Genomic DNA, 17,670 nt, shown 5'->3' on the forward strand with positions numbered 1-17,670 from the left:
CCCCCCCCTCCCTCTTCCCCCATTATACCTAAATTTTCTGTCTGCCTAAATTTTCCTATACCCCACCCCTGCATACTACCACTCTTCACACCACAAACAAACCCTGCTACTCTTCCAATATCTCACCTCACCTCTATCAAACAAATACCTCTTTTCTCTTCACCATAAAACTTTTCAGTCACTCAACTTTCCACCCCATCCTTCACAAACCCAAAACCTTATGCATCCTGTCATTTAACATTCACCCTACAAGTTCCTCTAAACTACTAAGCCTCATTCTCAAACTTATCTCTACCCTTCTCTCTGGTGATATCCTCCCCAACCTGGGCCCCCTGTAAACCAGTCTTTATATCAACATCCAACCCCATACTCCCTCTTCCCACAAATCTCTACTTCTCACTACCATCAACGCCCAAAGCTTATGTAACAAACTCCCCATCTTCCACACCTGGCTCACCCAAAACAACCCTGACATTGTAGCAGTAATCGAAACATGGCTTAAACCACGCATGAAAGACTCCGAAATCACCCCCCACACATCTAGCAGTAAAAATGCCACAAAAATGGTAGGCACGACATTGAATTCTGGGTTAGCTCTGGAATATTTGTAGATTAACACAATTTGCAGTAACAGCATGAAATGATGCTGCTATAATGGAGTGAGTGGTCACTTTACATTGGGACCTTGTAAGGACAGGTATTAGATACAGCTTCCAGATGTGCTTTTGAGTGGGTAGTTAACTAGGGACATGCATGGTCAGTTACCGGCATCTTTTTATTTGTTTTTTATAGTTTGCATGAGGAAAAAATACCTAAAAGAGCAGATTGTATAATACACTGTAAGGAAGTGAACATTTGAAAAGCCTTACACTTCTGGTTAGTGAGGTGTTAACAACTTGTAAGTGTATGAGAGCATTACGCTCTGGTTGGTATAGATAATAACAGAAACTATCTCAAAGAGGATATCGTTGCTCTTGAACTCACTCCACAACCACATAAAAAAAAGTTCATCCCCTGTCTATATTCAACTGCAATTGAGATCTATGGATGAGTAATAGTAAATGTACCCCAGGACTGCCCCGTGTACTACTAATGGACTCAGGCAGCTCCTAAATGCTTTCTCACATGCATGTGCCCCCTCATATTATCTAAGGTGTGATCTCAGTTATTCTCACTAGGGGTTATATATAATTATTGACCATGGGATGGGTAATGTGAATCTAACATCAAACAGGATAAGTTATTTCAAGCACCAAAAGGAAAACTGGTTAGGTTTAAAATGGCCCACAATGGTAGCTAGCCTAGCACTTACCTATGAATTTATGAATTTATTAGGGCCAGCTTAACTGATAACATACATTTTACACAGAACAGTCTCTTCCTCAATTCTTTATACCTGCCTGGTTTCCTTAGTAACAAACCTTCTAAAGTTAAAAATGAAATTAATCATGTAGGAGTATTTGTCATCCAACCATCCATCCACCTATCCATCCGCAGCCCCTTTTTCCCATTTTTGCAGACAGGGTCAGGGTGTCACTTCAACAGCGACAATCATGTAGAGCCAATGATCACACCACCTTGTGACTAGCCCTGCTGTAATTGTTCATCCATGTCAGCTGCATGCAAAAGTCAGGTCACCATTTCTTGAGATATGAACCATGTCAACAGCCAAATTCATTTATGACCAAAAACTGTGTGTGTGTGTGTGTGTGTGTGTGTGTGTGTGTGTGTGTGTGTGTGTGTGTGTGTGTGTGTGTGTGTGTGTGTGTGTGTGTGTGTGTGTGTGTGTGTGTGTGTGTGTGTGTGTGTGTGTGTGTGTGTGTGTTTGTGTGTGTGTGTGTGTGTGTGTGTGTGTGTGTGTGCATGTGTGCACATGTGCATGCATGTATGTGTCTGCATGGGAGGTCATAGTAGGGGATTTAGGAGATAGGTTAGGGGTACGTGTGTGTGGTGTGTGTGTGTGTGTGTGTGTGTGTGTGTGTGTGTGTGTGTGTGTGTGTGTGTGTGTGTGTTGCTGTCTGCATGGGAGGTCTCAGTAGGGGGTTTAGGAGATGGGTAGGATAGGTGTGTGTGTGGTTGTCATACTCCCACACCTCCTAGGCAAATGAGTAAATCCTGGAAAATGGGGGGGTGCACTAGACACGCGGCATAACACTTCGTGCCGTGCCTTAATGGCACTGAAAAAATAATAGAAAACATTTTGAGCACAAAAGACATGGGGCAAGGGGAAAACTAGACTCCAGGGATAATTCTTTATATTGTGCCTTAAATAGATCAAAATCCTGTATCTTTCACAGTTCCAAAGAGCAGGTTAGTTCACTGTGTCACTACAAGATACCAGTGACACCCCTCAACCATTACTTAAGTACTTAAAAATAAAAAAGAATGTAAAGTAAAATGTGGGAAAAGTTTTAAACTCTGCATCCTTCCCCCTTGACACAGGCATCAGCAGTCTTATCCCACTACACTAACTGGTCAGTTAGTATGACAATGTTTTTACGTGATAAGAAATATGAAATTGTAATGTCTGACATTACTTAATGATTGCAATAGTTCATGAGTTACGAGGGAGAGGGTACCTAAAAGAGGAACCACTAGGAGTATTCTGTAAAATCAGGGACAGACAGTTGAAAAGGATAAGGTGAGTCTGTGTGTGTGTAGAGGCAAAGCCAGGAAGGACACCAGATGACATCAGGGAAACGTTCTCAAGTATTACTTGGACTCACTTAAAAAGTTAATAGAGCAACAGGTCTAGCATCATAATGCACTTTACAAACACTAAGAATGAACTGTTAATGTCTGGTGTTATTGACTGACTGTAAGGATCTGTGATTTATGAGGGCAGGGACAAAAAAATAAGAAGCAACACTGGGAACATTCTGTCCACTCAGCGACTCAAGGACAGGTAAGAGGATTGTCAGAGTATATGTGTGTGTGTGTGTGTGTGTGTGTGTGTGTGTGTGTGTGTGTGTGTGTGTGTGTGTGTGTTTAGGACAGTGAATGGGTGGTGCCTGTGCCAAAGTGCTGCAGGGATGAGTAGTGTTTTCTACTGCAGGAAAATTCTTACTTGCACTGGTGGCAGTTAAGAGGGCAATTCAGAGACTTACAAATTAGTCAGTAATGATTTTTTCCTAATTATGGCTAACATATCTAACATATCTCTGAATCACAATTTCTCATTTCATGGAAACAGTCCCTGTTGGGCGTAGCTCTAACTCCAAGCAGTGGGATTCTTTCTGAATCCCTAGGATGCTCTGTTTATTGCTGAAAAACATGAAGGTTGCTGTGATGAATATTTTCTTATATACAGATCCCCTCCCAATTGTCAAATGATCAGACTGTCAAATGTCTAAAGACTGAGTAGGTAATATCAATGACCATAACATAAAATGTAAAAAAAAAAATTATAATTATATATACCAACTCCGACATTGTACCGCAGTGAGGAAAGGACAATTCTCTGAACCTTGCTGTTCTGCAATCTTGGCTAACACAGCCCCATTCTCTTCTTTGGGTCAATGTTATGGCCGCCAGTTATACCAGCTTGATCTTTAGCAATTCAACATTCTGACCATTCAACAATCAGACAGGTAGACACATAGCTATCTATCTATGCATCTTTATGCATGTATCTATGTGTGTGTGTGTGTGTGTGTGTGTGTGTGTGTGTGTGTGTGTGTGTGTGTGTGTGTGTGTGTGTGTGTGTGTGTGTGTGTGTGTGTGTGTGTGTGAATATATATATATTTATATATATATATATATATATATATATATATATATATATATATATATAGAAAGAGAGAGAGAGAGATTTATAGATATGGATATAGAGAGATACATTTTGTGTACCTTTCTATTAATTATTGTGTCCTTTGGCTGAAGCATCTTTACTAGAAGTGTATTGGTATTGCAACCAAAGGTGTACAAATGTACAGTAGCTCAAAACATTCATTGACTGCAGAAGGGAAAGTCCATTATCTCAAAAGCTCCATACCACATATATATATATATATATATATATATATATATATATATATATATATATATATACATATATATATATATATATATATATATATATATATATATATATATATATATATATATATATATATGGGTTCTGGACGTTTGCTCAAATGAGCAAATGACTGAAACCCAAACGGCCGGGCATACTTATGTGAAAGTGCTTTTCATCGAAGAAGCACTTTCGTGTAAGTATGCCTCCTGCCGAGGCCGTACTACAGTGCGGGTAAGGGAAATGTCTCTTTTCCCCATTGTAGTGCAGTCTTGGTGGGAGAATATTAAAGTAGGGGGGTGTGGGCGGCACAGCCTCCCACAAGGGAGGTGCAGGGGGGCAAAGCCCCCCTGCTAAAATATAAATGTAGTGTTTTATTTATTTTTTTTGTAACACGCTTTAACGAAAGCGCTTTTCGATAAAGTGTGTTCGGTTATTATGGATTCAGATATTTACTCATTCGAGCAAACATCCTACATCCATATATATATATATATATATATATATATATATATATATATATATATATATATATATATAGCCAGTGTACATGCGTTTGGTTAATTATATAATCAGTATAAGTTGACTAGGTGACCAACAGTGAAGAAGAAATCATGCATATAGACATTTTTCTGTGGAGACTTAGAAACCATATTTCAAGAGTAAGCTCAAAATGAAGACAATCTAATCTGTGATTATTAATAACTAGAGTAAGAGAGTATACAGAAAAGTTTTCTTGAAATTATTTTATTTTTCTGACTGTAACATTGATGTTATATATTCTATGTTTTATAACTTGTATGTATGTATATTGTTAGCAGAATATTATATTTACTTGATTATCAAATTACTTTTCATTTATTTATTTTTAATTTTGCTTTACGTATCTTAATTTTATTGTGGGTGAACAGAGACGAGTTCTGAATTCTGCCTAAGTAACAAATGGTTTAGTCTGCCAACACGTTACATCCTAACCAAACTAAAATACAAAATTATTTGACAAAGAATGCTTGCCATAAATAATCTTCTAGCAGAGTATATTAATCTTACAGCAGACTCTGTAGCCTACACAATCTCTATCCTAATAAACCACTTCATCATAGGAATCTACATCCCTAAAATCTGGAAACACAAACATCTATTGATATCTTCAATTGCAGGCCAGTTATCATTCTGTACTCTTATCCAAAGAAAAAATGTGTCCAATCTCAGCTGCATAAATTTGTTACTACAAACAACTTGTTAAGCCCTGACATTCTTCTGCAGTCAACCATACTTACTTTTAGATTACATTCATGCCAAATAATATGGATGTACTTTTAGCCAAATAATTTTGTTTTTTGTATAAAAAGTATTTTTGGCACCTTTTTGATTTTCCATTTTTTCCATCAGCTATACCAAAGGATGCAAGAATGGTTTGTTTAACACATCTTGGAGAATAATTTCATTTTCTATGTGGAGTGTGTAATTTTATTTAGTAACTACAGATCTTATTTTGGTTAGCAGAAGTTCATGCATTCTTCATGGTAATGTTAGCTGAAGGAACCAGGGAGTTATCTTTTCAGTCAGTGGCTAGAATGCACTGAATGCAAAAGTATCTTAAAAAAGTAAACTAGATACCTGCATGGGATATAGAAACTGCAGAGAGGGAACAATGTTTTTCAACTCTCTTAATATCAGTGATTCTAAGCATAAACATTTATGATGAACCTAATAATATCTATCATGGATGGTAATCATAGGTTCATAGGTAGTTACTAGGCTTGCAGTCCAGGGGACCATGAAGGAGCCTAGCCCAAATTCCCAGTTGCCCACAAGCAGTGTCTGGTTCTGTGACCTACTTAAGGTCACACAATAGGCAAATGTGGGCTGAAGGAATCAAAACCAGTACCACAGGAACTACAACTCACCGCCTTAACCCTCAGCTCCAGCTGCCTACTACCATGAGACAGTAAGAGCAAAATGAACTAATAAGGAAATTTACATCTCTGCATCTAGCAAAAATATTATGATGCAAAAAAGCAAAAAAAGAGAATGGATCGGAGATGTACAGGTGTACAATAAAATAGTATGTGAAAATTTGCACCATTTGTTTGACAAATACTTACTATTTTTTATAAAGTAGATGTTAGAAGCAATCTTAGGTAAAGAAAATGACTTACCATACATGATATCACAAAGGAACCTGAAATGCATAGGAATGCAGAGCAAATGGTTGATGATGGGTACAGCAATAGTTCGCATGCATTCGTCATACTTTGTATCAAACCAGAGCTTGCAACGCTCAACAGATTCCTGAATCACATCTGGAGAGAAAGAAGAGTATTATAAAATCAGCTCTCAGGCTACCCACTTCCCCATCTAGATGTACATTATTCAATGGACTATAAAAGAAACAGTGCTACTTACCAATACTTAATTCAGCATAATCTGAAGGGATTCGTTTTTAATCAGGCCTTTGAAAATTCCCATTATGCTAGTTCTGAGACAGTATTATTTTTGTAATCAGAGAAAATGGGCACATAGGATACCTATATTTGAGTTATTAGACAATTTAATTATGGCTTCTACAGCCACCTGAATAACTAAATTTGTTCTTGAAGTGTATATACACAAGCTCATATTACTGCTGAAGTCATTGGGATTAGAAATATGGTGATTACACTGTGATAATTAAATTGCTGTTACTTGTTTGCACCTTTTTAATGTATGTATTTCCAATGAGGAAGTTTAAAATGGAGAAATATGTTTGTCTGTTAGAATATAATAACTTACATTCACAGCGCATCTTTGTTTTTATCTCGTAGTCCTCTTGTGTGGACACATTCTTCACATTAACATCACGTTTCTGTAGCTTATACCCATATTCACCAGCAAGTTGCTCATTTATTCCCCCAAAGGATTGCTCGATGTCTTTAGTCTCGTCTTCAAATTCCCTTCCTCCTCTCTGCAAGGCAACCAGATAGAAATGTAAATATTCAGTCTTACAAGAAGCTGTATGTTTATTTAACACAGGATTGTTTAACAGAGAGAGGCAAAGAAAGATAAAGACAGAATGAGATGAAGAAAGAAAGAGAGACAGACAGACATACAGTCAGCAAATGGAATGCATTTTACAAAAGGTTTGCAGTGCTGTCTACTGTCTGATTAATAATATAAAGGATTATGACTGGGTCTCCAGTCATAACCAGCTTATTATATTTTTGGGATATGGATGTCAGGGAATTCACCTGGAAAGTGGAATGAAACAAAACTGTAGAGATAAATCTTGAAATGTATATACAGAAGACATAACTACTAATATATGATCTGAGAGACCAGATGATTGTATGTTTTAGTACATGGAGCTTTAGCTGCCTAGATGTAATAGCTAGATACAGAAAAAATAGCATTCTAGTGTTTTACAGTCTTGAAAGCTTCAAATGCTGTTCCATAGTGGCTGCTGCTATACTCTAGCACAACATTACAGCTAAAAAGTGCTGAAAGCTGTTTAATAAAGTTATATTTTACAGAATTTGAGTGTAATCATAATGCTCCTTGCATGCATAGCTTATCGTTTTGCCAGTTTTTAAGATGAATGTCCGTCGACAACTTGATGAACTAGACACCCACCCCTGATAGTATGCCCCACTCCTTCCTGTAAACGAGCAGTACATCATGCAGTTGCTATACTGAACGAATGAGAGTACTGTTACTTTTGCTGAATTTAATGTGTGAACATAGCAAAGAACTATTGTATACATGCATAACAGCACTTTGCTGTCTTCATATGATGATTGCCATTTAAACATTGAAGCTGCTGCAAAACATGATTACTGAAGTTTAAATAAACACTGATAATGTTTGTACTTTCTAGCCAAGGAGCAAATGGTACCTTGGTAAAGGCAGTGATTGCAGCTGCCTGACAACTTGCACCTTGAGTACCTGTCTATTTTGCCCCTCCCATGGTGGGCTCATCTGGAACTGGCTAAATGCTATTACAGGTAGATAGAAAGAAAACTTCCAGAATCTCCTGAAACTGGAGGACATGTTGTCTTTGATCAGGCAGTGCCAGAAACAAATGGTAGGATTGCATTTGTTTATTTAGATGATATTATTATGGCAGATAATTTCCACAGTGACAAAAATGTGAGAATAAATGAGATATGCTGAAGGTGTTGAATACTGTTGGGGGGCCATGGTTAATTAACCTTTTCAATGTTGCATGAAAAGTGGTGACAGCACCTCTACATTTTCAAAAATGGGTGCAGGATAGTGTTCTCCACTTATCTACTCCACTCATCTAAGCCTTCTTGGGAGAGTCTGTGGTCCATGAAAGGAAATATGCAACAATTAACCTTTTAATTCTGAAGAAGCAATACAGATTCTCTGATGGCCAAAAAATAAGGGCTCAGCACTTTGTTCCTGCGTAGATATTGGAGTGTTCATGGGAATTTGTCACTAATGTCTACATATGTTTTACAAACGTGGAGAAGGCATATGACAGCATACCTTAGAATGTGAAATGGGAGGTGCTACAACAGCATAGGGTCCTGGGGATACTGATTCATGGCATTTGGTTCCTGCATCTTAAAGGAATACAGCTGTTTAGGCAACTTACCATAAATGAAGATATTTGAGTGAGGTCACTGTAGCAGTCATCATTGCATAGAACTTTGCTAAAGGCTGAGGTTTGACATTCAGCATGACTTTCAGACTCCATGGTCAGGCTAACAACACTATACCTTGAGTGTCTTCATTTACCTGATATATAAATAATGCCTGGCCAACCCAGCTTTTGTTCTTTCTTGCCATCTTTGTAATGCTGTTAGTAAAATGGTTCTTCACTTTATCAATCTGCCTATGACTGAAGAGTGGGACTGATAAGTGTTTTGCTGGAGATTCTTTCTTCTATTTTTGCCTTATTGTGTTGAATTGTGAGATTTTATTGGACACTAGAGTAGCAAATGCTTAACAGGGAAGTGTACGGCATATCTGCATCCAAAGCCAATAAATGTACTTTCAAATGTCAGATTCCATGCACTTTCATGGTAAGTGTGTTTGCTGTCTAGGTCTATAGCATAATTTTAGCAAGTGTGTAGTTTGCTAGGGATTTAGGCCTAAGATCCTTAAGGTGAGACACAAAGCCCTTCAAGAAGAAGTTTGGAACTACCATAGGAAAATGTGTCATGACAGCAGAGCCACAGTAAGTTGATGGCTCAGACACCCCCCTCAAAAAGGAAAAGACAGGAAAGTGAGGCCCAAAGGAGAAGTCAGGGGGACCCTGGAACATGATCATTCATTGGTTCACAAGTTTACAGGTAAGTACTAGGTAGTTAGTCTGCAGACCATTACATGCGTAGCCAATAACCAGTGACCAAAAGTGAGAATCAAACCCTGTGCCTTCTGTCTGTGATGTAAACACCTTAACCAATAGGCCAACCCCCACACAGGGGGAGAGGGGTTGGGGGACATCAGTTCCCAGGAACCAAGGTTACTGGCAATGTTACTTTGGAAGTCAAAATACCGTCAGCACTCAGCACATTCCACTGAACTGAAAACCTAACCAGGCAAGAGTCAACCAACACCTGCCAGATGTCAACCCCTGAATAGTGTCTTACTGTTAAGCAAGGGGATTGTGTCATTCCCTTATTTATTACAGAAGAATACATCAGGGTTCCAATGAATTAGAACCTAAGAATACTCCTCCTTGGGTTTGGAGATCCCTGGCTGATGCTTGTCATTCCAGGACGCAGACATCATAGACACAGACCTCTATCAGATCGATGTTGCTATAATATGGTAGGTCATCTACTCCCTGACCCCTCCCAGGACTGAGCTAAGCTGGCTGTTCTTTCAGTTTGTCAAAGCCTGCAGCCAGCTGCCAGCCAATCTTCTGTATCAGAAGTCCAAGTTAAAAGAAAAAGGGAAGTCTCTCCTTTGAAAGACCCTGACTGCTCTAACTTTGAGGATGAGGAGGAAGATCAGAACCATAAGCCCCAGGTACCACACACCTTATCCTGTGATGCAGGCAGTGAAGAATACCTGGCCTCTGATTTACCACCTGAACACCTGTCATTTGGGGATATCCTGCAGCAAAGACTGCAATACAGAGCCACATGATGAATACTGATATATGTCAGCATTCTCAAAGTTACTTTGAATATGTTAATGATGGGAGTAGAACTTCACCATTCAGATTTCTTATTTCCTCTGCTATTCATAGTTTTTATGGGCAGGATATCAAAGTGCAGCTGAGATTTGGGGAGTGCCCAGTGAGAGATGCAAATGATGTCCCTTTGATCTCATGTGTCTGTGACCTCTAATATGCACTGAACTGCGTCATTACTGTAGAAAGCATTCAGAATAAAGATCAGCACTTATGTATAAAAGGTCAGGTTCTCTCTTGCAAAAAATGTGGATTGCATTCTGCAGCTCAGGGAGAGCAGTTTACCTCAAGTGCAGGAGTGTAAGTATCCTGGGGAGTCATATATGAGTAAGGAAGAGTGAAACAGGGAGCAGTGGAAGTAACACTTCAGATGCTGTGCCACACTGTGGAAGAATGGAATAGGAAGCAGTGGCAGCAGCACCTCAGATGCTGTGTCACATGGTGGAAGAGTGGAATAAGAAGAAGTGGCAGTAGCACTTCAGATGCTGTGTCACATAGTGGAAGAGTGGAATAAGGAGCAGTGTCAGTAGCACTTCACATGTTGTGCCACACTATGGAACAGTGGAATAGGGGACAGTGGCAGCAGCACCTCAGATGCTGTGTCACATGGTGGAAGAGTGGAATAAGGAGCAGTGTCAGTAACACCTCAGATGTTGTCACATGGTGGAGCAGTGGAATAGGAAGCAGTGGCAGCAGCACCTCAGATGCTGTGTCACACTGTGAAAGAGTGGATTTTGGGGGAAGTGGGAGTAGCACTTCAGATGTGCTATACTGTTGTGATGAAGCAAGAGTTGAGGGATAGGATGAACTGCTTGATTTACTAAGCACTCAATGCTTCCATCCTACCCTTGATCACAAGCTTTGAGTACTGCCTACAGAATGAAAATACAGATGCAAGCAACAGAAATAAGATGCTGGCTTCACTTTCCATTACAAAGAGAGGGGATATGCAATATGGTAGCCTGTGAGAGTACAGCTACTGCATTCTAGGGTTAAGAGGCATCAGGTGTGACTTGAGGACTTAGTGAGGATGAACTATAGTGGTGCGCCACACACATGTTAGGCTGTGAGGCAGACTCAGGACATTGGTGAGAACAAGGAAATCTAGTCTGCCTTGCTAAGCTTGCTACCACTGGGACTCTTACTAAGGCATGTGGTTTAGATGGATGTGCTACAGGGATTGCAGAATTTATTAGCTTCAGAAACATCATGCAAGAGAGGTTGCTATCAATTTGTGTCCATCAGAGATACTGATGCTGAAGATGAATGATGTACTTTGTACTGAAGATACTTTCTTAAAACAAAAGGACATTTGGAAGCTAATACATACAATTTGGGGATACTAAGGCCTCGCTTAGTTGCTGATTTCATTACCTATTGTAAGGTGTTATTACTGGGACTGACCTACTCACTGCTATGGTGAACAGTGAAAATATTGTTGATTCCTAACCATATCTGTCAAGCAGGATGAAGTAAAAGAAAATGGTAGTGGAAAAAGGACATAAACAATTTCTTTGGGAGGTTTATTACCTAGCAGAAAGAACATTGATGGTTGTTGGCTGTAGTTTTTTTCTGCAAATATCACAAAATCTGATAGCTGGAATTATAGTTCAACAATCACGATGCCTTCAGTGATGACATTCCAAAGTCATGTGTAAGGAGCATTTTTCCCCAGGCCTCCACTGAAAATGGGCTCTGTCCTGGTTGGACTTTCCCGGTAAACAAATGTTAAATAAATATTCTGGGTCATTCTTTCACTGCAAACAGAAAGAATGAAGTGAAGTATCAAGTATAAACTGATAAAAATACTAAATAGTGAAGATAATATGCAAATGTTTTTGGTACCAAGTAAAGAAATGTCTGAAGTTACAAAAACAATGTTTTCACTGTCAGGAAGCCACCCCTGCACATCCTATGTGTATGGTGGGAGTGGCTGTACTCTTATACCTCTATTTACATATTCCTTGTATGAGAATGTTACAACAAAGTAAGGTAGTAGCACTCGAAAAAAATAGTTGTTAGAGGACTGATGTTGCTGTTTCTTGAAGACGGAACAGTTTTGGAATGACAAAAATAAAGTATGGGTGGGGGGGGGGGGGCGCTACAAAAACAAGGATGCCGGTATGTTTTATATTAGTTAACATCACGCAATAGAATGTGCTTTGATGACATGAATGGCTGGAGATACTTTCTGTCTTAGAGCTTCTTGTAGTGTAGCCTTACAGCTGCAAGTGAAGTCTATTGGCATCCCTGTAGCTCATCTAATGCAAACTGGACAAGGTTCCTTGTGGTCCCAGCAACTGACCTTCCTAATTACTGCATTCCATAGTAAGTCACTGCTGGTGCAGATACTAAGTGCATGTCAGCAGTGATTCCTTAGCAAATCACTGCTGGTGCACATTCTAAGTGCATGCTGGCAGTGATTCCTTAGTAAATCACTGCTGGTGCAGATTCTAAGTGCGTGCTGGGAGTGATTCCTTAGTAAATCACTGCTGGTGCAGATACTAAGTGTGTGCTGGCAGTAATTCCTTAGTAAATCACTGCTGGTGCAGATACTAAGTGCGTGCTGGCAGTGATTCCTTAGTAAATCACTGCTGGTGCAGATTCTAAGTGTGTGGTGGCAGTGATTCCTTAGTTAATCAGTGCTGGTGCAGATTCTAAGTGTGTGCTGGCAGTCATTCTTTAGTTAATCACTGCTGGTGCAGATACTAAGTGCATGCCAGCAGTGATTCCTTAGTTAATCATTGCTGGTGCAGATTCTAAGTGCCTGCTGGCAGTGATTCCTTAGTAAATCACTGCTGCTGCAGATTCTAAGTGCGCGCTGGCAGTGATTCCTTAGTAAATCAATGCTGGTGCAGATTCTAAGTGTGCGCTGGCAGTGATTCCTTAGTAAATCACTGCTGGTGCAGATACTAAGTGCATGCTGGGAGTGATTCCTTAGTAAATCAATGCTGGTGCAGATTCTAAGTGTGCGCTGGCAGTGATTCCTTAGTAAATCACTGCTGGTGCAGATACTAAATGCATGCTGGCAGTGATTCCTTGGTAAATCACTGCTGGTGCAGATACTAAGTGCGTGCTGGCAGTGATTCCTTAGTAAATCACTGCTGGTGCAGATACTAAGTGCATGCTGGCAGTGATTCCTTAGTAAATCACTGCTGGTGCAGATACTAAGTGCGTGCTGGGAGTGATTCCTTAGTAAATCACTGCTGGTGCAGATTCTAAGTGTGTGCTGGCAGTGATTCCTTAGTTACTCGCTGCTGGTGCAGATACTAAGTGCATGCTGGCAGTCATTCCTTAGTAAATCACTGCTGGTGCAGATTCTAAGTGCATGCCAGCAATGATTCCTTAGTAAATCACTGCTGGTGCAGATACTAAGTGCGTGCTGGCAGTGATTCCTTAGTAAATCACTGCTGCTGCAGATACTAAGTGCATGCCAGCAGTGATTCCTTAGTAAATCACTGCTGGTGCACATTCTAAGTGCATGCTGGCAGTGATTCCTTAGTAAATCACTGCTGCTGCAGATTCTAAGTGCGCGCTGGGAGTGATTCCTTAGTAAATCACTGCTGGTGCAGATACTAAGTGCGTGCTGGCAGTGATTCCTTAGTAAATCACTGCTGCTGCAGATTCTAAGTGCATGCCGGCAGTGATTCCTTTGTAAATCACTGCTGGTGCAGATTCTAAGTGCATGCTGGCAGTGATTCCTTAGCTAATCACTGCTGATGCAGATTCTAAGTGCATGCTGGCAGTGATTCCTTAGTTAATCACTGCTGGTACAGATACTAAGTGCGTGTTGGCAGTCATTCCTTAGTTAATCACTGCTGGTGCAGATACTAAGTGCGTGCTGGCAGTGATTCCTTAGTTAATCACTGCTGGTGCAGATACTAAGTGCGTGCTGACAGTCATTCCTTAGTTAATCACTGTGGCTGTGGATTCTAAGTTCATGCTGGCAGTGATTTCTTAGGAAATCACTGCTGGAGCAGATTCTAAGTGCATGCTGGCAGTGATTCCTTGATAAATTACTGCTGGTGCAGATACTAAATGCATGCTGGCAGTGATTCCTTGGTAAATCACTGCTGGTGCAGATACTAAGTGCATGCTGGGAGTGATTCCTTACTAAATCACTGCTGGTGCATATACTAAGTGTGTGCTGGCAGTGATTCCTTGGTAAATTACTGCTGGTGCAGATACTAAGTGCATGCTGGCAGTGATTCCTTGGTAAATCACTGCTGGTGCAGATACTAAGTGCGTGCTTGGAGTGATTCCTTAGTAAATCACTGCTGGTGCAGATACTAAGTGTGTGCTGGCAGTGATTCCTTAGTAAATCACTGCTGGTGCAGATACTAAGTGTGTGCTGGCAGTGATTCCTTGGTAAATCACTGCTGGTGCAGATACTAAGTGCGTGCTTGGAGTGATTCCTTAGTAAATCACTGCTGGTGCAGATACTAAGTGCGTGCTGGCAGTGATTCCTTAGTAAATCACTGTTGGTGCAGATTCTAAGTGCGTGCTGGCAGTGATTCCTTAGTAAATCACTGCTGGTGCAGATACTAAGTGCGTGCTGGCAGTGATTCCTTAGTAAATTACTGCTGGTGCAGATACTAAGTGCATGCTGGCAGTGATTCCTTGGTAAATCACTGCTGGTGCAGATACTAAGTGCGTGCTTGGAGTGATTCTTTAGTAAATCACTGCTGGTGCAGATACTAAGTGTGGGCTGGCAGTGATTCCTTAGTTACTCACTGCTGGTGCAGATACTAAGTGCGTGCTGGCAGTGATTTCTTAGTAAATCACTGCTGGTGCAGATACTAAGTGCGTGCTGGCAGTGATTCCTTAGTAAATCACTGCTGGTGCAGATTCTAAGTGCGGGCTGGCAGTGATTCCTTAGTAAACCACTGCTGGTGCAGATACTAAGTGCATGCTGGCAGTGATTCCTTAGTAAATCACTACTGGTGCAGATTCTAAGTGCGGGCTAGCAGTGATTCCTTAGCTAATCACTGCTGGTGCAGATACTAATTGTGTGCTGGCAGTGATTCCTTAGTTAATCACTACTGGTACAGATACTAAGTGCATGCTGGGAGTGATTCCTTAGTAAATCACTGCTGGGGCAGATTCTAAGTGCGTGCTAGCATTGATTCCTTAGTAAATCACTGCTGGTGCAGATTCTAAGTGCATGCTGGCATAGATTCACTAGGAAATCACTGCTGGTGCAGATTCTAACTGCATGCCAGCAGTGATTCCTTAGTAAATCACTGCTGGTGCACATTGTAAGTGCATGCTGGCAGTGATTCTTTAGTAAATCACTGCTGGTGCAAATTCTAAGTGCATGCTGGCAGTGATTCCTTAGTAAATCACTGGTGGTGCAGATTTTAAGTGCGTACTGTCAGTAATTCTTTAGTAAATCACTGCTGGTGCAGATACTAAATGCGTGCTGAGAGTGATTCCTTAGTTAATCACTGCTGGTGCAGATACTAAGTGCCTGCTGGCAGCTATTCCTTAGTTAATCACTGCTGGTGCAGATACTAAGTGTGTGCTAGGAGTGATTCCTTAGTAAATCACTGCTGGTGCATTTTCTAAGTGCATGCTGGCAGTGATTCCTTAGTAATTAATTGCTGGTGCAGATACTAAGTGCGTGCTGGCAGTGATCCCTCAGTAAATCACTGCTGGTGCAGATACTAAGTGAGTGCTGGCAGGGATTCCTTAGTTAATCACTGCTGGGGCAGATTCTAAGTACATGCCAGCAGTGATTCCTTAGTAAATCACTGCTTGTGCAAATTCTAAGTGCATGCTGGCAGTGATTCCTTAGTAAATCACTGCTGGTGCAGATTGTAAGTGTGTGCTGGCAGTGATTCTTTAGTTAATCACTTCTGGTGCAGATTCAAAGTGCATGCCAGCAGTGATTCCTTAGTAAATCACTGCTGCTGCAGATTCTAAGTGCATGCTGGCAGTGATTCCTTAGTAAATCACTGCTGCTGCAGATTCTAAGTGCGTGCTGGGAGTGATTCCTTAGTAAATCACTGCTGGAGCAGATTCTAAGTGCATGCCAGCAGTGATTCCTTAGTAAATCACTACTGCTGCAGATTCTAAGTGCATGCTGGCAGTCATTCCTTAGTTAATCACTGCTGGTGTGGATTCTAAGTGCATGCCGGCAGTGATTCCTTTGTAAATCACTGCTGGTGCAGATTCTAAGTGCATGCTGGCAGTGATTTCTTAGCTAATACTGCTGATGCAGATTCTAAGTGCATGCTGGCAGTGATTCCTTAGTTAATCACTGCTGGTGCAGATACTAAGTGCGTGTTGGCAGTCATTCCTTAGTTAATCACTGCTGGTGCAGATACTAAGTGCGTGCTGGCAGTGATTCCTTAGTTAATCACTGCTGGTGCAGATACTAAGTGCGTGCTGGCAGTCATTCCTTAGTTAATCACTGCTGCTGCAGATACTAAGTGCGTGCTGGCAGTCATTCCTTAGTAAATCACTGTTGGTGCAGATTCTAAGTGCGTGCTGGCAGTGATTCCTTAGTTAATCAGTGCTGGTGCAGATTCTAAGTGCATGCTGGCAGTGATTCCCTAGTAAATCACTGCCGGTGCAGATTTTAAGTGCTTGCTGGCAGTGATTCCTTAGCTAATCACTGCTGATGCAGATTCTAAGTGCGTGCTGGCAGTCATTCCTTAGCTAATCACTGCTGGTGCAGATACTAAGTGCGTGCTGGCAGTCATTCCTTAGCTAATCACTGCTGGTGCAGATACTAAGTGCGTGCTGGCAGTGATTCCTTAGTAAATCACTGTGGGTGTGGATTCTAAGTTCATGCTGAGCAGATTCTAAGTGCATGCTGGCAGTGATTCCTTGGTAAATTACTGCTGGTGCAGATACTAAATGCATGCTGGCAGTGATTCCTTGGTAAATCACTGCTGGTGCAGATACTAAGTGTGTGCTGGCAGTGATTCCTTAATAAATCACTGCTGGTGCAGATACTAAGTGCATGCTGGGAGTGATTCCTTAGTAAATCACTGCTGGTGCAGATACTAAGTGCGTGCTGGGAGTGATTCCTTAGTAAATCACTGCTGGTGCAGATACTAAGTGTGTGCTGGCAGTGATTCCTTAGTAAATCACTGCTGGTACAGATACTAAGTGCGTGCTGGGAGTGATTCCTTAGTTAATCACTGCTGGTGCAGATTCTAAGTGCATGCCAGCAGTGATTCCTTAGTAAATCACTGCTGGTGCAAATACTAAGTGCATGCTGGCAGTGATTCCTTAGTTAATCACTGCTGGTGCAGATACTAAGTGTGTGCTGGGAGTGATTCCTTAGTAAATCACTGCTGGTGCAGATTCTAAGTGCGGGCTGGCAGTGATTCTTTAGTAAATCACTGCTGGTGCAGATACTAAGTGAGTGCTGGCAGTGATTCCTTAGTTAATCACTGCTGGGGCAGATTCTAAGTACATGCCAGCAGTGATTCCTTAGTAAATCACTGCTGGTGCAGATTCTAAGTGCATGCTGGCAGTGATTCCTTAGTAAATC

General features: G+C 40.9%; 1 protein-coding gene across 1 annotated transcript in view; it reads right to left on the minus strand.

Annotated features, from left to right (window-relative positions):
• DCST1 (DC-STAMP domain containing 1) overlaps window positions 1-17,670 on the minus strand; it is a 218,156-nt gene that overhangs the window by 181,731 nt on the left and 18,755 nt on the right. Inside the window, exons 4-5 of the mRNA XM_044079284.1 lie at window positions 6,791-6,962; window positions 6,178-6,321 (exon numbers count right to left, since the gene is read on the minus strand). Of these exons, the coding sequence (XP_043935219.1) occupies window positions 6,178-6,321; window positions 6,791-6,962 (316 nt within the window). The remainder of the gene's footprint in view (window positions 1-6,177; window positions 6,322-6,790; window positions 6,963-17,670) is intronic.

Source organism: Protopterus annectens, chromosome 8.part0 (genome assembly GCF_019279795.1).
Source record: "Protopterus annectens isolate FY-2018-M chromosome 8.part0, PAN1.0, whole genome shotgun sequence".
NCBI lineage: Eukaryota > Metazoa > Chordata > Ceratodontiformes > Protopteridae > Protopterus > Protopterus annectens.